The sequence below is a fragment of the Haliotis rufescens genome, unplaced genomic scaffold (assembly GCF_023055435.1).
Source record: "Haliotis rufescens isolate VD_foot unplaced genomic scaffold, xgHalRufe1.0.p SCAF_6, whole genome shotgun sequence".
NCBI classification, from domain to species: Eukaryota; Metazoa; Mollusca; class Gastropoda; order Lepetellida; family Haliotidae; genus Haliotis; species Haliotis rufescens.
The window spans coordinates 61,059,998-61,081,586 of NW_025964334.1; the positions used below are offsets into that span (position 1 = coordinate 61,059,998).

Genomic DNA, 21,589 nt, shown 5'->3' on the forward strand with positions numbered 1-21,589 from the left:
TGTGTGTGTGTGTAACGTCCGTTGTGTGTGTAACGTCCGTTGTGTCTGTGTGTAACTTCCGTTGTGTGTGTGTGTGTGTAACGTCCGTTGTGTGTGTGTAACGTCCGTTGTGTGTGTGCGTGTAACGTCCGTTGTGTGTGTGTGTAACGTCCGTTTTGTGTGTGTGAGTAGTATAGGTAATGGGGGTTCTGGACCACTTCCACTGTAGCTGGATTTATATACCTATACTGCTACTACAGATGGAATTTTTTATGTCAAAATGAATTATGTGATTTAATGATAGTCATGAGATTAAGTTAAATTGGCTCCAGTTCACCACCACCTGGGGCCAATGATATAAATTTTTATAGGTAATGTGATTCAACGATGAGTCTAAATGTGATCAAACGATAGTAAGCAATCTATTTTTAATCTCCAACCAGTTCTTTGGTTTTGACACGGAATAACTGACGCGCTTGTTGCCTCCCCTGTTCTATGAACTTTTTTTTCTCATCTTCGCTAATACCACTGGTCTTACGAGATTTTGATCGAAGTTAAATTGGCTCCAGTTCACCACCACCTGGGGCCAATGATATAAATTTTTATAGGTAATAAGGGTTCTGGCTCACTTCCACTGGAGCCAGATTTGTATTAAACGAAATATCAATATTAATTAATAATGGATAAAATTTACTATAGCCCACAAGGATATTGGAAAGGTGTAGGAGCAATAAAAAAATTAGCCACCGCGGCTAAGGTATCTAAAGATGTGGCCAAGGATTGGTTAAAGAAACAAGCGATGTGGCAAATATATTTACCGGCACCGCGTTATATACCGAGGAAGAAGTTTGATATTTTTACAACGAATGAAGTTCATCAGGCTGACCTCTTGTTTCTTCCCCACGATAAGGTAAAACGCAAAACGTATAAATACGCTTTAACAGTAGTGGATGTGGCTAGTCGATACAAAGAGGCTGAGCCATTAACATCGAAAGAATCAACAGAGGTAGCTAATGCACTGAGTCGCATATATAAACGCGGACCGCTAAAATGGCCTAAGCTATTTCAAGTAGATCCCGGTCGCGAGTTTATGGGATCGGTAACTAAACTGTTAACAAAGAACGATGTCAAAATCGTCCGTGGTGAAAGAGAGGCCCACCGCAGTCAAGCTATCGTCGAAAGATTTAACAGGACATTAGCGGAACGTTTGTTTGGCTATCAGTATGGGATCGAAATGAAATCCGAGCGATTGAGATCAACCGAATGGGTGACACGATTATCAGCCGTTGTATCAGCGCTGAATAATGAAGTAACGAGATTAATAGGGAAGAAACCATCCGATGCTATTAAAATGAAATCCGTGACTTCCAAATCTTCAGCACCGAGGAGAGGTAAAGAACGAAAACTTCCGGATAGAGTAAGGGTAAGATATTTATACCAGGCCGGTGAACTCGAAGGAGGCCTACGTCGCGCAACCGATCCCATATGGTCCCTTAAGATGTATAACATTAGTCGATTGGTTATGAAAGAAGGAGAGCCTATTCTTTATTATCTTCAAGATGGACCGGGTAGGGCATTTGTACGAGAAGAGTTGTTCATAGTTTCCGACGGTACAGTATTACCACCATAACCATAAGCATAGGTATTTACACCATCATTATCAATCCATCTCTTTGTATCTAAGGGGGATAATGATGTCTTGTTCATTCTTAATCCATATATCCTATGATTGTAACTTCTTAAAGAGTTCATCTCATGTTTGAACTTTCTACCGTTAAATAATGATTCTTTATACTGTTCGTGTTTGATATGCTTTTTTACAACATACTTCTTAACACCCTTAGCTTTTCTTATCTCTCCATTATCAGACTTCTTTATAGAATACATCTTAGGTCTTAATCCCACATACTCCACTATAGGGGTCCCAGCACATTCATCCTTCATCTTACCTAACACCTTTTTATTTACAACGCTGTGCAGTGGATTATCTTTTGGGTAGTCGCTCGTGTCGTACATATCTATTTTTTCTGCCATATCTTTATACACATCCTCGGTTTGTATTTCCAACAACAACGAATCTGTGTCGGTATATAACACCTCACATCTATCGCTGTATTGCTTCTTAAGTTCGTTGTAATAAAAGTCATACATTAAGTGTTTTGACAAGTCCAGAATACTCATACCAACGTACACCGGTCTGTTAAATTTTATATTACTCTTCTGCATATGCAACGCGGCTAAGTCGTTATCGAATATCTTGCTTCTGTTAAAAGCCGGGCTGGCTATAAGTTTCCTGAGTCTTTCTTCCTCATTAGATCTGACTAATTTAACATCAACACGCTTCCTTAGATTCTCCATAGTTTTACCAAATACCGAGTTATTCATGAGCTTATACAGATCCTTTTCGAAATCGCTGGTAGCTATCTTTCTTAAATCTGTGTTCAACCTTATATAGGGCTCCATCCAAGGGCTTTGATCAAACTTTAGAACTCTGTGTATTTTCTTAAGTTTCATACCTAACGATAGATACAACTGGAGATTTCTGTAGTGAACTATATATTTTGTTTTATCCATCAAATTTGGTATGAGTTTTTCTACGTTAGCTAACCTACTATTACCCATCAAGGAGCGTTGATATTCCGACATCCAATCTTTATTAACCATTAATCTTTCGGGAGCTAGCGGATAACTGTTATGATCTTTATGTAACGAACTTGGATATTCCAAGTCAACTTCTAGTATGTACCCTTTATTCGCTTCGATATTATGGATATCATCGACCCATTCAAAACCACCCATGGGTAAAGGTTGACTCATAGCCCATCCGTACAAATTGTTGGCGTCGAGATATAATATGTGTGTGTTGGGTTTACTGGGATCGTATCCTTCCACTAATTTATTATTAGCCTTAGAATACCTTTTATCTGTCATCGATATACCACCTCTTAATCCTTTCTCAATAAACAAGTGCATATCGTAATCTGTGAGTAGTTTTAGTTCTACGCCGGTCTTCTTCAACAATGCATCCCACGATAGTCCTGGACTGGAATAGTACCATGCCGGGTCCAAGCCGTATTGTTTGAAACATGTCTTTCTAAATATCTCGAATATATCGGCTAGTAACAGTACATCGGTTTTTAAGTACAGATCGTGATAATCGCCTAAATTCTTACAACCTAATTTATCCCAGACCGTCAGAGCGTGTTCATAATCAGCATCTGTTATTCTAGATTCTGTTAAGTTACTATAGAATGATTCGAGGGGTGGTAATTCAGTTTCTTCGAATCTAGACCAACCATCCATATATTCGTAAGGATATACACCTTTTCTCAGCAACAAATGACGAGTTATCTTATCGGTATATTTATTTGTTATCGTGAAGTCATCGGGATTGTTTGCATTAGCTAAATTGTCCAAGGAAGATAACAGAAATTGTACGGAGTCTATGAATCTAAGCCCATTACACGAGAACGATATGTATTTTTCCATATTATTAGGAATGCATGTTAAACTGCCGTCGGTCTTTGAGATAGCTTGCATAATGAGATGTGAATCGTATCCCCTAAGGTTATGAAACACAACGGGGATGGGTATTGTTTGAGAGTTCATTTTTAGTTTCAAGTTACACTCGTTATGAGCGGCTCCCCGATAATTACCCGTGACGTGACAATGATCTCTTACAGAATCCCCATCCAGGGGTTTATTACAAACGTGACAACTCGTTGACTTCTTATGGGTACTCCAATCATCCCTCGTCATACGCATGGGTATCTTACACGATAATTTTTCCCTGATTATTCTCTCTTCATTTTGTAGATATTCTAGGAACTTTCCCGCTGCATCGGGACCTCTGTAAATCACAGGAGTGTTTGTTTTCCCATCATACCTTACAACTATATATCCAAACCCACAAGGAATATGTTCTTGAGTTTTGTACGTAAAACTACTATCTTGATTATTGTGTTCAGTATTTTCTATGGGTTTGATAAGCGCTTCGAAGTCGGCGTAAATGACGTACGGTACTGGCATTTGATTACAATAATGTTCAAATTTTAATATATTTTTTCCCTCTTTAGGCATATCGATCCTGATAGCATTCTGTCCAACACCTCTACAGTCTTCTTTATGCGCTTCTAATAGATCTTGTCTGCTGTACCCATGTAGGCATCTTTCATAGAAATATTTCTTTTCTTTATGTTTTGTTTGATCGTATAGTAGCCTGTTTAAACTCTTTATCCACGTATAATGATATTTACCATCTTTTTCGATCAGAAATGAATTGATTCTGGGAATATTTTCCAGAGCGGAGCTTATCCTGTGTACAACAATTCCTTCAGAAGAATGTCCGAAAACATTTATAGCTAAATTATTTTGCTTTTCCACCTTATCAATTTGTGATATTGGTGTAGGTTCGTCTATACCATCGAAGTTGAGTCCATCGTTTTTGGGATAGCTAGAAGGTCTATCTGGATGCTTGTCTACGGGGAACAATGCAGATCTTATCATCATTCTTAAACAGTCATCGGATTTATTTTTTACGTTAATTATGGCTTTTTTCTTCTTATAATACGGGGGTAAATCTATATAAGATCCACCTTTGAAGGGCATATAATTTGCTATATCTAAATATAAACTATCAATTTTATCCACTCCCCAACCCGAACCTCTATTAGTCCAGCGTTCTAAAGTTTCCTGTATTCTCTGAATTGATGTATCTAATGATGTGTTTATAGCATCGGATTCGGTTAAAACTTCTTGATTGCTACGGAAATATGGTTCGGTATATTCGGTGCTATCGTCTGTGTTACTTTTACTCAATGTCATTTTAATCGTCAGCTGGTATTTTATACTATGTAAATCATCTAATTCCTCGTTAATTTTACTCGATATGATGGGCTTAATATCGTTAACATCCATGTTGGAATTAATATCCATCTTCCAACCTCTTAGATATTTACCAACGCCGGTGGATGTGGGTACAAATATTAATTCTTTTTGTTCCAGTAAAGCGATCAATTCATCTCTTCTCATTCGAGAATAACCTCTCAACCCACTGTTTCTCGCTCGAACTTTGAGTTCTCTAACAGTCTGAGGTTTGTTGTATTCCAAACCGAGTAAGGTAAACAATTCAGCTTTTCTCATTCGAGAATATCCACGTAGACCACGTTGCTTTGCCATAGCCTTCAACTTTCTGACAAAAACCATTGTGGTTGAATATACAAAATGATTCATTTGTCTAAATGGTTATACGTATTCTCCCCAACCTATTCCTCTCATTGATGTAATCTCTCTTCCTAGCATAAATAATCTGCTTCCTGACCTTATCAGCACCGTGACTATTACATAAACTGTAACTACATTTGACTCCAATCCCACATACAGAACAAACGTAATTTTTAAACCCCTTTCTGATGTTATAAGCGTGAGTGCCACAGTAAACACCCACCGATGGCTTCTGACATTGAATCGATTTCCCCATGAGTGTATATTTGCATAGATTCATGATTATACACATATCATATCATTTGTCTAAATGCATGGTATAGCTGAAAATCAATACAGCAGTCAACCCCATAATCACAAATGTGACCTCGCGGTCTTTCTGAGCCTCTGACGGTGTATAAAACTGACTCATTGTTGGTCTAGGTATTGGGTCTAGTTTTTTCCCATAAACGAGGAAGTATTCGTGCATGGCAGATTCAACATCCTTAAACGTTTGAATTGAATGTCCTTCCTTTATCAGTTGTTCATGAATAAAGTCTAATCTCTTCATTCTCTGCTGTGTATATTGTAACTGAGCTGCTTGGTATTGCTCTAAAGCTTCGTTATGTCGTTTACGCTCCTCTTCAACTTCTTTAGCGTTTGATTCCCTCATACTAGAAAATAAAAAATTACTCCCTGAAAAAGCTAGAGCATTAACAACAGCTCCACCGACCATCATCGCAATTGTTGCCATGTTTAATAATATAAAATATTCAAATGTTTAATTACTTCATTATGTCTTCTGGGATAAGTCCTTGTTTGATTAGCATATCCTTTGTTGCCATAGCTAATCCAATATCCAGAATGGCCATACCAATGTCATATCCATTAAAATCTAGCTTGGGAGGTGTGGCTTTAGTAATCATTTTAGCCATACGAGCATATCCAATGGCCAAGCCGGTGACCACCGCTGAATGATACGTCGCGTTTACCAACATTTTACCGTCTGTAGCTGGAGTAGTCATGCTTCTTATAGCATTATATGAGGACTAACCTCTAATTGTTGCGGCGGGGGTGACGTTTTCTCTTCTCCGGACTTATAAAAGAACCATACAACCGCTATACCAGCAACTCCTACTAGTGCCCATGTTTTAATCGGATTAATATTTGAATTATTTATTAATTTCGCTTTGCGCGCAAGCCCTCCCTTTCTTCCTGCGGCTATTTTCAAAGGATTCTTTGTCACTCTGGGTTGTTTTTTTGTATTCACATGTTGTGTTTTCTCATTCACTGGTGGTTCCTCATTCACTTGTTGTTGCGTTTCCACAATCTGTTGTTCCTCGTTCACAATCTGTGGTGTCACCTGTTGTGATTGTGTCTCCATTATTATTAAGTGGGCACGTATGTTTAAATTGACAATACCTAGCTGTTATTAAAGCTGTGGTGAATGGAGCTAAGAACATTCCATATCTATGATAAAACTCACAGCTCACTGCGCTTATAGCGTGTTCGATGAATGGGTCTTTCTCTAGAGATTCGCATAAATACATGCGATGTTCTGCTGGGATGGGGAGAAATGTACTAGCTATGGTCGTGTATAGTTGTAATATAGAAGACCCTATCGTTTTAGTCATGGTAGCTCCCAATCTAGACTCGTAACGAGCGTACAGTTTTTTAATTTCTTCGTCTGTCATGTTATCAATTTTTTCGATGGTATAATTTTCTCCCAAATATTGGGAACATTTTCCACCGGCTACCAAAGCCGCGAGTCTTTCTCTATGTTTATCTACATGTTGATCAGGCTCAGATTCTTTGAGCATTTGTTCGATGAGTTCGTCGCATTCCATAATGTAATACCTAAGGAGATATTTAAGTTTAACATAATGTAATATGACATATCCAATACAACCCGTAATAATGAACTGTTGCGAAAGAATGAGGATTTCTAACCACATTTTATGTAATATTAACCACTAATGTTCAATTTGCTACATTTGCTATAATTTTGCTACATTTTGCTACATTTTGCTAAGCAATTGTATAAGCAGCTGGTTGATCGGTTTTTAATACGAGTTTACAGTGCTTCGTTGCCGCTAACACTTTTCTGACTTTATCTCGTTCGCCCTTGGTATAAATGACATCATTTTCGCGTAGACATTCCTCGAATGAATCTCGGTCTTTGCAATGAAAAAGCGCTACCCATTTGGTCTGCTCTCTGAGATCTTTCAGTACAGAGTTGTATTTTTGAGTAAGTACCCAAACGCTATGTTGAGTATGCCGACCGGAGAATGCTAAATACGAAAGCATATCTTTCTTTTTTGTGAGTTCTTTACTCGCGCTGCAGTCATCTATTACGAAAAGGGTCGATTCTCCTTTGTATTTTTCGTGACATACTCGGAGGCAGTCTTGTAAACGATCGCCTGGATCGACTCTGTGTACCCCATTGTCATTCATTACCCAATCTCTCGATAGGTATGTTTTATTAACGCTTATAGTCGGGCATAGAATAATGATATGATCGAAAACGTCCTGATAATGACTTTCTAAAATATCTAGAATAAAGGCTGTTTTTCCACAGCCCGTTTGCCCACATATGATAGCGCAGTGTGGATCTTTAGGTAAAAGATTATCAATAGATTGCTTGCACGAATCTCCCATTCTGTATATTAAGTTGCGCATCCATAATCACGTACAAATATATGTTTAATTTACCAGCTGATTCCTGAAGCTTTGTTATCTGTATGGTGGCACCCTCGCTAGCATTTTCTATTCTCCTCCCACTACCGTGTAGTTGGTCATCATCCGTTGTTCGCATGTCTAGCCATAGCGCGTACTTCGTGGTGAGGTATTCACCCATCGATACACTCCCGAGAGACAGATCTTTCACGACCGCGTTAACTTCGGGAGAACGTTTTATAGAAGGAAGTTTTTTAATCTCATCCCACTGGTGATACGCTAGCATTCCTTGGCTATATAGTTGATTAGGAACTCCCTCGATAGTCAATTCTACTTTTGTAATCTTAGGATTGTAGAACTTCTCGGTATTTCTTTTAAACACATCGGAGGGGTCCTCGAACAACATTAAAATACCCTTCAACGACCTCGTGGGGACGTTTAGATTGATATTCCACATCGTATCTTTTTTATCCCTCGTGATCTTTCGGTGTCGCAGCACGCGATCGTACAAAATAGCTAAACTTCCCGAATACTGATTACGAATTTGTCTGGCTAATTCGGGATCCGTTATCATATCGTACTCCAGAGAGATATTATCAATGGAATATCTAGCATCTTCATTAACAGATCTGATTACTCTACCATAATCATTAAAAGTGAGTTCGTATTCTAACCTATCACCTAGGGATGCTTGATAAAAGGGCATGTGGGAATCTAGTAATTCAAAGTCTAGGGGAACATAGAATCTGTTACCTAATGCGTCGGCAACAGCCTTATCTTTTTCGTTGGTATCAACACCATTTTCAGCACCCACGCGCAGTCTCAATGTGTTCTTATTACAAATACCTTGGTACTGTAAGTTTTCCCGCTCTTTATCCGTTCTCCAGAGATCCATGTAGCAATAGTATACATCACTATCGTCGATACTCAAAACCTCATTACCACTAATTTTAATGGCGATTTTCTTAACGATAGCATGACCTATGTTCTGAACGGGCTCCCTGTTAACGTCTGTAGAAGTCAAACTAATCGTAAATGCTAGTCGGACAGTTCCCGGAACTAACACATCGTGTGCGCCGAGATTAGGAAAGCGAACCAGAAGGGTTTGATTCTGATCTATGGTACTAGGGTTATTAGTTATAGTTACAGACTGACGAATTGCTTTGACCCCTAATGGATCTCGAAGTCTACGTTGTGGGTTTAACTTGCGTCCATATTGCGAAGACATTGTTTATATTGAAATTATGTACCTTATGTTTAATATAAAAATGGATAATTTTGAACATAATGACTTTGATCTAAGTACCTTTGATGACTTTGATAACCCAATCGAAGAGGGTACTGATGAAACCAACTTTGGTGCCACGAATCTTAACGATGAACTTTTACAATCATCCGTCAATGATTATTATGATGCCTTAAAAGAAGATACCCCAATAGGTCGTGACTATTCAAAGTTTGAGATAGATAGTAAAGGAATATTGCGACTGCGTGGCGCTCTGGATATTGATCTTATGCATTCTCGTACTCGTAAGCCCCTAGCCTTGTCTACGATAGCTGCTAAACACGGCATCAGCACTGTTCGTGATAAATTAGGTTTTGTGGACTACCGACGACTTTCCGCGAAGACTACTAAGGTTCTTCGAACCGTGCGTACTGAACTCGTTAATACAGATGATTTGGAAGCTGCTTCGATGGTGGCCTCGGACGGACTCGGAGAAATCTTAGATACCTATTACGATAATTCCACGTTACAGGTACCATCCTCTGAGTTCAGTATTAGGGAATTACGAGGTCTTGACAAGGCAATGCGAACAATGCGGGGAGAACTCATCAATAATATAGCCAAGATATCCGAAATCGACAAGCATATAGCTCAAGAGAAAACAAAACTCGAACAGGCGGGCGATGAGTTCAGTAGACGCCGCGTAGCGGAAAGATTGCGTAACTTAGAAGACGAAAGATCGGCCCGCCTCGAAGCTGCTTCCAGTAATAGAAAGGCACTTCGTTCGCAAATCAGTCGTATTCGAGAAACTATCGATCAAGTCCTCAACGATGACACTACACTGGCCGATAAAATTAAAACATTGTTCAGAGAACAGGGAATAACAATTGCCAGTATTTTAACCGCGTTGGGTTTTATTATATCGACTTTGACTCTCTCGTTAACAGGTGGAGGTACACCACCCAGCGATAAAAACGGTATAAAAGAGTGGATAAAAAAACATTTAAAAGCATTAGGTTCAGCACTGGGAAAGCTCGCTGAGAAAGCCGCGGCCGCACTTCCTGGTATAATAGGGAGTATAGTTTCCTGGCTATTGAATTTATTAGCTAAGACCACCACTTGGCTTAGTCAAAACTTGTGGGGGCTGATCGTGGCAATCGCAGGGCTGTTGTACGTATTCGCTAAGAACTATTTAACCAAATCATGAGTAAACCAACCGAGACTCCACCCACTACAAGCGCTGTTTTTTCATCGATATGTTGTTGATTTTTAGCCTCAATATGTGGTGGTACTTGTGTGTGTGCATTAGTAGATGGTTGATCGATAGTTGGTGTTTGTGGCTTGACTATTCCCTTTTCGCCCGTGATCGTTTGCGTTATTAATTCGACGTTAATATCTGAATTAATACCTGGTTTTTGTTGATCGGTAGCGATAACAATTTTATTATTATAGCCTATCACTTGACCGATCTTAAGTTCCATATTACTCGGAGACATGTATAGTCCCGGTGCATAAACAAAGTCCACTTTGGATTGAGCGTACTGTAATGCATCTTGAAAACGTTTTATAGACGATGGTATGTCAACTGGTGAATTAATGGCGTCCTCCACGTTTGCGACAAACTGTTTTTGCGCATCGAGCGCCGTCCCAGAACCGATAATGGATGTTCGTGTTTGCGATTGTGCACCGAGAATTGCCCATACATAAGTTCTTATCGATTCATTAAATCTTACAAATCCTGGGTTAGTAAAATTATTTTCCGTTTTATCATTAAGAAATTCATTCCAAGCGTCTCCAGGTGGTTGCTCAACCTTTTGGATGGTGAAAGCAACACCACCCTTAAAGTTAATACGATCATCTCTCCACTCGTTACTTGAGAGAGCAAAGCTCGGAAGGAGCCGACCCCTTTTCAATAAATCATCGCTGACTTCTTTAACAGAGTGTGCACCAGCGTACGGAATACCTAGACCATGGTTTGCTCCTTTAATACGCCAATCTTTACTCGTAGAAACATTAAATTCATTACAAATACGTTCATACACCCCCCTATTATACGGATTATTTGATACATTCCACGCTCGATCTTGTGGTAATGGAGCATTAATTTCTTTAAGTATACGTCTAATCTGATAATACACATGAAATAATAAAACAGACTTATTTAGCATATATCCTGGAGCATTAACAGATACACCACATCCCGTTGTGGCACACCATATGGCAAAGTTTAACTGATTCTGCCAAAATTGCATCGGATTGTGAAACCAATCGTGCACCATTTTATCGCTAGTTGCCGTGACCCTGTACTTTTCAAAGATATCTGGGAATTTAACGAAAAATTCAGAACCGGAGGCAGTTACTATAATCGATTGATTAGTAATATATCTCGATTTCATATTTAAATTATGATATAGTATCATTGTATATTTAATATGTATGTTACACTCCCAGGAATAACAAATGGTCAGTCTATTGAACTGCTTCATACTATCGATAACTCGGATGGACAACTCGAAGTAGCTCTATGCGATGTAACGTATTACCCACGGTGGACCAATATAAATGCTGCGAAAGAAAATAATGAATTATTAATAGTTGAAAATGATATTCCTAAAATCATTACTATACCTGATGGGTATTACAGCGTATGCTCACTCAATGATGAATTTTTTAAACCTAATGGATCTAGTCTCACACAAAATGAGGCGAATGGGAGACTGAAATTATACCCTGGAGAAAAAAAAAGTGTATTTCCTTACAATAACTTAACAAACACACTTGGATTTACACAAATATTAAAAATATCCAATACATTAAAAGATGGAGAGACATTACCCGATTTAGTTCCCTATAAAGAGTTGTGCATCCATCTTGATCAAATCAGTACAACAAATAATATTCAACTAGAAAGTCCTTCAACTCTGCTTAGAAGTGTTCCAGTGAAAGATGAAAAATATAATAGCGGTAGAACGGAATCTTTCTCATCATTACAATATAAAAAATTGAAGCGGGGTATTATTTCAGACTTCAAAATTTCTGTATTAGATGTAAAACATCAACCTGTACATATAGGATACTTAAGCGTAACACTCCATATTATAAATAATGGTTGATGCATCAGGCCCTGGAATAGTAAGACAATGTAATACAATTGCGCTTTCCGATCTCGGAGACACGGAAGGATTTGGTAAACCCGGTACCAATGGTAAGTTATACGCTTTACACTTACACGATAATGTATACAAGCGGAAAGAAGTCACATTCACGGGTAATCTAGAAGATTTAAGCGATGTCGATGTAAGTAGACTCCTTAAAAACACTTCGTACAATATTACTCACAACGACGATAATAAATGGACTATGATCGAAGCAAACATCGAGTGGCTACTGAATATCATCATTACCCCACCTTATGTGATGATGGGTAAGGAACATAATTTAACTAAGATAATAAATAGTGGCATCGTACTCGCGGCTTATATCCCATCAAAACGAAAAAGTGTGTTGGTCACTCCCCTGTCAGAAAACCCAGGTCATATGTTATATAGTCGTCCGTCCTTAAAAAATGTTACTTTAAATTTGGTTACTGAATTCGAAGAAATTAAAGTTAACCTGAGTGCAATACCTAATCTTTCTACGCTTATTATTGAAGTCTTGGTCGGAGATGCACCGGAAGATGCCTTCGATATATTACCAGGTCTATCAATTAAATGGCTTAAGAAACACCAACGTCAACGTTGCAGTATTATTCATATCGGAGCATCACCCATTGCAACCCTCGAGGGGGTCCAAATTATTAAAAGTGGTAGTATTTCTCTTACTAAGATATTCTTGCCGTATAATATACATTTGATAAGATTGATGTATACTATCAAAACATTTAAGCAAGACCAATTAAAGACTATTATATGATCATAATATACACTATGAGTTTATATCCAGCGCTCGGTGAAGCATTTGAAAAGATGGAAACTGTTGATGGATTTCGATTACATCAAATAAAAGACATAAAACATCGAATAGGGAAGGATAGGGAGTTGAGACTTGGATTGTATAAAAAGTATCGCAAAGTCGTGAATGCTCTGGACGGAGTTGACACCGCGCTTGTAGTATCTGGTATGGGACTCGGTGTAGCGGGTATCGGTTTACTATCAACTATAATCGCCTAATACCTATCGTGCTCGGCATGGAAATAACCGCTGGAGTCTCGGGACTGGCAGGAATAGCGATAAGATTCATTTCTCGTAGGTTACAAAAGAAAGCATTAAAACACGATAGTATTCGGATACTCGCCGAAGCAAAGTTGAACAGCATTGAGGATCATATTTCAACAGCAATGGCCGATTGTAAGATATCCGAGGATGAGTTTCGTTTAGTGCTGTCGGAACTCACCAAATACAACGCAATGAAGCAGGAGATTCGATCAAAATCTCGTAAGACCAGTGGTATTAGCGAAGATGAGAAAAAAAAGTTCATAGAACAGGGGAGGCAACAAGCGCGTCAGTTATTCCGTGTCAAAACCAAAGAACTGGTTGGAGATTAAAAATAGATTGCTTACTATCGTTTGATCACATTTAGACTCATCGTTGAATCACATTACCTATAAAAATTTATATCATTGGCCCCAGGTGGTGGTGAACTGGAGCCAATTTAACTTAATCTCATGACTATCATTAAATCACATAATTCATTTTGACATAAAAAATTCCATCTGTAGTAGCAGTATAGGTATATAAATCCAGCTACAGTGGAAGTGGTCCAGAACCCCCATTACCTATACTACTGTGTGTAACGTCCGTTGTCTGTGTGTGTGTGTAACGTCCGTTGTGTGTGTAACGTCCGTTGTGTCTGTGTGTAACGTCCGTTGTGTGTGTGTGTAACGTCCGTTGTGTGTGTAACGTCCGATGGTTGTGTGTGTGTAACGTCCGTTGTATGTGTTACGTCCGTTGTGTGTGTGTAATGTCCTTTGTGTGTGTGTAAAGTCCGTTGTGTGTGTGTGTAACGTCCGTTGTGTGTGTGTAACGTCCGTTGTGTGTGTGTAACGATCGTGGTATGAGTGTTAAGTCCGTTGCGTGAGTGTCAAGTCCGTGGTGTTAGTGTAAAAAATGCAAACGTAGGATGATTAAAATACCCTGAAATATCTAAGGTCAGTAATCCCAACCCTAAGGTCATTCCCTTCTCGACACAGTGGAAGCCCACAGCTGACCAAACATGTGGATCAACCCTATTGCCATAGCAGCCTTTGTCCTGACCGTGGTGGCCACTCTGCTGGTGGACCTCGCCATGTTTCTGCCCTACTGGTGGCGCGTCACGAGTGACCGAGGAACGTACATCAACTACGGCCTGTGGACAAAGTCCCAGTGTGACGAGGATGGGAGTTGCGTACTGTCAGTCACGTACCAGATTGAGGGCGGGAAAGGTGATAATGTTGTCGTTGCCTTAAATCGTGTATGCATCTACTTGATCAAGAAGTGTGAGTGAGTGAGTATGGTTTTACTCGTCGTTTAGCAATATTCCAGCAATATCACGGCAGGGGACACCATAAATTGGCTTCACACATTGTACCCATGTCGGGAATCGAACCCGGGTCTTCAGCGTGACGAGCTAACGCTTTAACCACGAGGCTACCTGATCAGGAAGTAGAATCGGACGACCTAACTTTACTGTCCTGTAGTAACGCCATCCGTTTCTGGCTTTAATGCTGCTAACAACGGTTGCATATGATTCGATCAGAAATTATATTCGTTTTAATATTGACACTGTTACTTGTATGTGTTGCAGAGTTTCTTTTCATCAGCAAAATATTCATGACATTTGCCGTGGTGCTGACGCAGGTCGCCTTAATCCTCCACATAATCTATGTTCCCATTCGGAAGGTGGTGGTCAGATCAATCGCAATCTACTGTCTGGGAGCTGCAGGTACGTACAATAGACACACCCTCGAGTGTATCAATCCGTCACCATCCACTGTCTGGGGTAGGAGGTACGTACAATAGACACACCCTCGAGTGTATCAATCCTGCACCATCCACTGTCTGTAGTAGGAGGTACGTACAATAGACAAACCCTCGAGTGTATCAATCCTGCACCATCTACTGTCTGGGTACAGCAGGTACGTACAATAGACACACCCTCGAGTGTATCAATCCGTCACCATCTACTGTCTGTAGTAGGAGGTACGTACAATAGACGCACCCTCAAGTGTATCAATCCTGCACCATCTACTGTCTGGGTACAGCAGGTACGTACAATAGACACACCCTCGAGTGTATCAATCCGTCACCATCTACTGTCTGGAGTAGGAGGTACGTACAACAGACGCACCCTCAAGTATATCAATCCTGCACCATCCACTGTCTGGGCACAGCAGGTACGTACAATAGACGCACCCTCAAGTGTATCAATCCTGCACCATCTACTGTCTGGAGTAGGAGGTACGTACAATAGACACATCCTCCAGTGTCTCAATCCTGCACCATCTACTGTCAAGGTACAGCAGGTACGTAGAATAGACAAACCCTCAAGTGTATCAATCCTGCACCATCTGCTGTCTGGAGGTGCAGGTACGTACAATACACACACCCTCACGTGTATCAATCCTACACCATCTACTCTTTGGAGCTGCAGGTACGTGCAATAGACACATCCTCACGTCTATCAATCCTACACCATCTTCTGTCAAGGCACAGCAGGTACGTACTTTAGACACACCCTCAAGTGTATCAATCCGTCACCATCTACTGTCTGGGGTAGGAGGCACCTACAACAGACACATCCTTAAGTGTATCAATCCTGCACCGTCTACTGTCTGGAGTAGGAGGCACCTACAATAGACACACCCTTAAGTGTATCAATCCTGCACCGTCTACTGTCTGGAGTAGGAGCACCTACAATAGACACACCCTCACGTGTATCAATCCTACACCATCTAATGTCAAGGCACAGCAGGTACGTACAATAGACACACCCTCCCGCGTATCAATCCTACACGCGTTAAGGACGTACTCGTGTCTATCTGTCGTGTTGTAACTAAAGATCTGTCTGACGATGTGTAAGTAACGACATTATCACGCTTCATAAGACGGTACTGACGTGTTTATCACTGACTGACAGTGTGTTACTAAAGACATTATCATTGTTCATAAGACGGTACTGACGTGTTTATCACTGACTGACGGTGTGTAACTAAAGACATTATCATTGTTCATAAGACGGTACTGACGTGTTTATCACTGTCTGACGGTTGGTAACTAAAGACATTATCATTGTTCATAAGACGGTACTGACGTGTTTATCACTGTCTGACAGTGTGTAACTAAAGACATTATCATTGTTCATAAGACGGTACTGACGTGTTTATCACTGTCTGACGGTTGGTAACTAAAGACATTATCATTGTTCATAAGACGGTACTGACGTGTTTATCACTGTCTGACGGTGTGTAACTAAAGACATTATCATTGTTCATAAGACGATACTGACGTGTTTATCACTGTCTGACGGTGTGTAGCTAAAGACATTATCATTGTTCATAAGACGGTACTGACGTGTTAATCACTGTCTGACGGTGTGTAACTAAAGACATTATCATTGTTCATAAGACGGTACTGACGTGTTTATCACTGTCTGACGATGTGTAAGTAACGACATTATCACTGTTCATAAGACGGTACTGACGTGTTTATCACTGTCTGACGGTTGGTAACTAAAGACATTATCATTGTTCATAAGACGGTACTGACGTGTTTATCACTGACTGACGGTGTGTAACTAAAGACATTATCATTGTTCATAAGACGGTACTGACGTGTTTATCACTGTCTGACAGTGTGTAACTAAAGACATTATCATTGTTCATAAGACGGTACTGACGTGTTTATCACTGTCTGACAGTGTGTAACTAAAGACATTATCATTGTTCATAAGACGGTACTGACGTGTTTATCACTGTCTGACAGTGTGTTACTAAAGACATTATCATTGTTCATAAGACGGTACTGACGTGTTTATCACTGACTGACGGTGTGTAACTAAAGACATTATCATTGTTCATAAGACGGTACTGACGTGTTTATCACTGTCTGACGGTTGGTAACTAAAGACATTATCATTGTTCATAAGACGGTACTGACGTGTTTATCACTGTCTGACAGTGTGTAACTAAAGACATTATCATTGTTCATAAGACGGTACTGACGTGTTTATCACTGTCTGACGGTTGGTAACTAAAGACATTATCATTGTTCATAAGACGGTACTGACGTGTTTATCACTGTCTGACGGTGTGTAACTAAAGACATTATCATTGTTCATAAGACGATACTGACGTGTTTATCACTGTCTGACGGTGTGTAGCTAAAGACATTATCATTGTTCATAAGACGGTACTGACGTGTTTATCACTGTCTGACGGTGTGTAACTAACGACATTATCATTGTTCATAAGACGGTACTGACGTGTTTATCACTGTCTGACGATGTGTAAGTAACGACATTATCACTGTTCATAAGACGGTACTGACGTGTTTATCACTGTCTGACGGTTGGTAACTAAAGACATTATCATTGTTCATAAGACGGTACTGACGTGTTTATCACTGTCTGACAGTGTGTAACTAAAGACATTATCATTGTTCATAAGACGGTACTGACGTGTTTATCACTGACTGACGGTGTGTAACTAAAGACATTATCATTGTTCATAAGACGGTACTGACGTGTTTATCACTGTCTGACGGTGTGTAACTAAAGACATTATCATTGTTCATAAGACGGTACTGACGTGTTTATCACTGTCTGACGATGTGTAAGTAACGACATTATCACTGTTCATAAGACGGTACTGACGTGTTTATCACTGTCTGACGGTTGGTAACTAAAGACATTATCATTGTTCATAAGACGGTACTGACGTGTTTATCACTGTCTGACAGTGTGTAACTAAAGACATTATCATTGTTCATAAGACGGTACTGACGTGTTTATCACTGACTGACAGTGTGTAACTAACGACATTATCATTGTTCATAAGACAGTACTGACGTGTTTATCACTGACTGACGGTGTGTAACTAAAGACATTATCATTGTTCATAAGACGGTACTGACGTGTTTATCACTGTCTGACAGTGTGTAACTAAAGACATTATCATTGTTCATAAGACGGTACTGATGTGTTTATCACTGTCTGACAGTGTGTAACTAAAGACATTATCATTGTTCATAAGACGGTACTGACGTGTTTATCACTGCTGAGTAGTAAATTGTGAAATGTCTTTTCAGGTCTGTTTGTCCTCCTTGCCTTCACCATCTTCCTGGGCAAGCATCAGCTGCTTGTGGAGAGAAGCAAGGAATTCGTGGTGGGTTGGTCAATCTGTCCGGCGGTCCTGGGGTGTGTGGTCTCCCTTGTGGCTTCAGGTCTCACAGCACTGGCGTCCATCAAGAAGGCCAAACGTCACGAGGACGAGGAGAGATTAGCCGGAGTTGTTTAGTGGTCCAGTGGACAAGTCGTTACTTCGTCGTTACTTCATTGTTACTTCGTCGTTACTTCATCGTTACTTCGTTGTTACTTCATCATTACTTCTTCATTACTACGTCATTACTTCGTTGTTACTTCGTCGTTACTTCGTCGTTACTTCGTAGTTAATTCGTCGTTAATGCGTCATTACTTCTTCGTTACTTCATCATAACTTCGTCGTTACTACGTCATTACTTCGTCGTTACTTCAACGTTAATTCGTCGTTACTTCATCGTTAATTCGTCGTTACTTCGTCATTACTTCTTCGTTAATACGTCATTACTTTGTCGTTACTTCGTTGTTACTTCATCATTACTTCTTCGTTACTACGTCATTACTTCGTTGTTACTTCGTCGCTACTTCGTTGTTACTTCGTTGTTACTTCGTCATTACTTCTTCGTTACTACGTCATTACTTCGTCGTTACTTCCTTTACTGGACCAGTGGACAAGTCGTTACTTCGTCGTTTATGACAATATGTTTGGGTGAACAGCGGACAGTTCGCTACTTCGTTTACTGGACCAGTGGACAAGTCGTTATCTCGTCGTTTATGACAATATGTTTGGGTGAACAGCGGACAGGTCGCTACTTCGTTGTTTATGACAATATGTTTAGTGGAACAGTGGACAGGTCGCTACTTCGTTGTTTATGACAATATGTTTAGTGGAACAGTGGACAGGTCGCTACTTCGTTGTTTATGACAATATGTTTAGTGGGACAGTGGACAATTCGTTACTTCGTTGTTTATGACAATATGTTTAGTGGAACAGTGGACAATTCGTTACTTCGTTGTTTATGACAATATGTTTAGTGGAACAGTGGACAGGTCGTTACTTCGTTGTTTATGACAATATGTTTAGTGGAACAGTTGACAGGTCGTTACTTCGTTGTTTATGACAATATGTTTAGTGGAACAGTTGACAGGTCGTTACTTCGTTGTTTATGACAATATGTTTAGCCAACAGTGGACAGGTCGCTACTTCCTGGTTTGTGGCAATATGTGTAATGAACCAGTGGATAGATCGTTACTTCGGTGTTTATGGTGATACCCAGTGTAAATATGTATGTCTCATGAACAACTCACAGGCAATCAAAAGTCAATGTTTCAATAAGCTCGCCTGGAGACCACTTTGGTCTAATCTTGTGTTATATAACTGATGTATAATATTCATCATGCCTTTGATTGTGTGTCTTACATACCCCTAATGTTCTCTAATCATATACCAGTAATGTCCAGTAAGTACATATGTTCTAATGACCTTGTTAAGTATAAACCCTACTGTCCTATCAAGTATATATCCCTCATTACCCTGTCACGTACATACCCCTAGTGTATCAATGTTTAACACTGGACAAATGACGTCTAAAGCTGCATCTCAATATGACACTTGAGTTATTCCTTTCAATGAAGTTCAAATGGTGTATCGTCAAATTAACATTTTCTGGAAATAAACATGTATCAGAAAGAAGCACTTTGCGATCAATCACTCCACAATAGGGGATATTTTTCTATGTGAGAAGTCACTGACAGTGAATCAATACGTGCAACAGACTCCTAATAGCTGTTGGAATAGCACTGTATGACAACATAGAGACTATACCGGGCTCCCCACAAGTCGTGATTCAGATTACTAAGTATAGGTACAGTAGTGTTGAATTGAAAGATTCCAAAGAAACGTGTCGTGTCACCTGACAACCCGCCACATGAGTTCGGGTCAGGTGAGCCTCAAAATGAATGATGGCTTGGCTCTTAGGCCAATCAGATGCAAGCTTTCTCAAACACCTTCTGTCGCAATGCAACCCGTGGAAACAACAAACTACAATTTAATTTACGTGCACAACAAATCAATGCACAATCTCTTTGTTAAATAACACTTTCTCAAATTCCATTACTCGTGTGATATCAAAAAGCATATTAAAGTTGTACAGAGGTAAAGTCTGACATGTAAAATCGGAGATAGAATATGATGTCTAAAACTCTGGAACCGTGTCCTCACTACATACCCTAGTACTGGGAGTTCATATGTACAACATGTACCAAGTCAATACAAATTTAAAGCAAGCTTTTGGGTGTATATTTTCATGACACACAAGCACAGTTTACTGCTGTATGTAGTATCATAGGCTGAATTATTATTGAAACAAATGTATGTATAATATTATAATATTTTGTTTGTTGTTTAACGCCGCACTCAGCAGTATTCCAGCAGTATGACCAGACAATCGAGTGATTGACATCATGACCATCGATCCACGCAATTGGGATACGATGACATGCATCAACCAAGTCAGCGAGACTGACCACCCGATCCCGATAGTCGCTTCTTACGACAAGCATAGTCGCCATTTACGGCAAACATGGATTGTTGAAGACCGATTCTACCCCGGATCTTCACGGGTCCAGTATTATAATAGCTTGTCAGCCATGTAAACTCCATTCCATAGAGAGTTCTTTGTCAAAAAGGGCGTCAAGATTGTTTACAGTGTCCGATAACTTTATTTGAGATTGTCCAACATGTATCGATATGTGATGCCACGCTTGCTTCGTGTTTCAACCAGGATTGTTTCATTATTGTCAGGATTGAGTTTTAGCATGTTCTTAGTCATCCAAGATTTTATTTATTTCTGCAGTCCTCTACATGTATGATGGCAGATCCGGAGATCATGCCCATATACAAGAAGAAGTCTTCAAGTCTAAACTGATCCACAGAATACGGGGGAATTCCATTATTGGTCTCCCTGAAGACCATCCTGTGTCGTCAATGTCATAAGACAGTATGTCGACTTCCAACATCAAGATCGGACATCCAGCGCAAGTGGATCAGCACCTAATGCGATGAACCCTTTTCTGGGCCACTCAACCATAACACCCTACCCTTCACAATGAGTACGAATATAGAGTGTCTGTGTACTGACCCTGAGAAAGTGTCACAAGTCAGTACACTATAGAATATGCAAACACATGTTGAACTGACTAATGGCCCGTGCTCCC

General features: G+C 39.8%; 1 protein-coding gene across 4 annotated transcripts in view; it reads left to right on the forward strand.

Moving 5' to 3' along the window:
• The window catches only part of LOC124124845, a 24,465-nt gene extending 4,419 nt beyond the window's left edge, over positions 1–20,046 (forward strand). For 3 of the 4 annotated variants that reach the window (XM_046488134.2, XM_046488132.2, XM_046488133.2), the window contains exons 2-4: positions 14,271–14,501; positions 14,864–15,001; positions 18,364–20,046. In XM_046488134.2, the coding sequence (XP_046344090.2) occupies positions 14,294–14,501; positions 14,864–15,001; positions 18,364–18,572 (555 nt within the window). In that variant the 5' untranslated portion in view covers positions 14,271–14,293 and the 3' untranslated portion in view covers positions 18,573–20,046. The remainder of the gene's footprint in view (positions 1–14,270; positions 14,502–14,863; positions 15,002–18,363) is intronic. The other variant, XR_007218760.1, reaches the window with a different exon arrangement.
• The last annotated feature ends 1,543 nt before the right edge of the window (positions 20,047–21,589 follow it).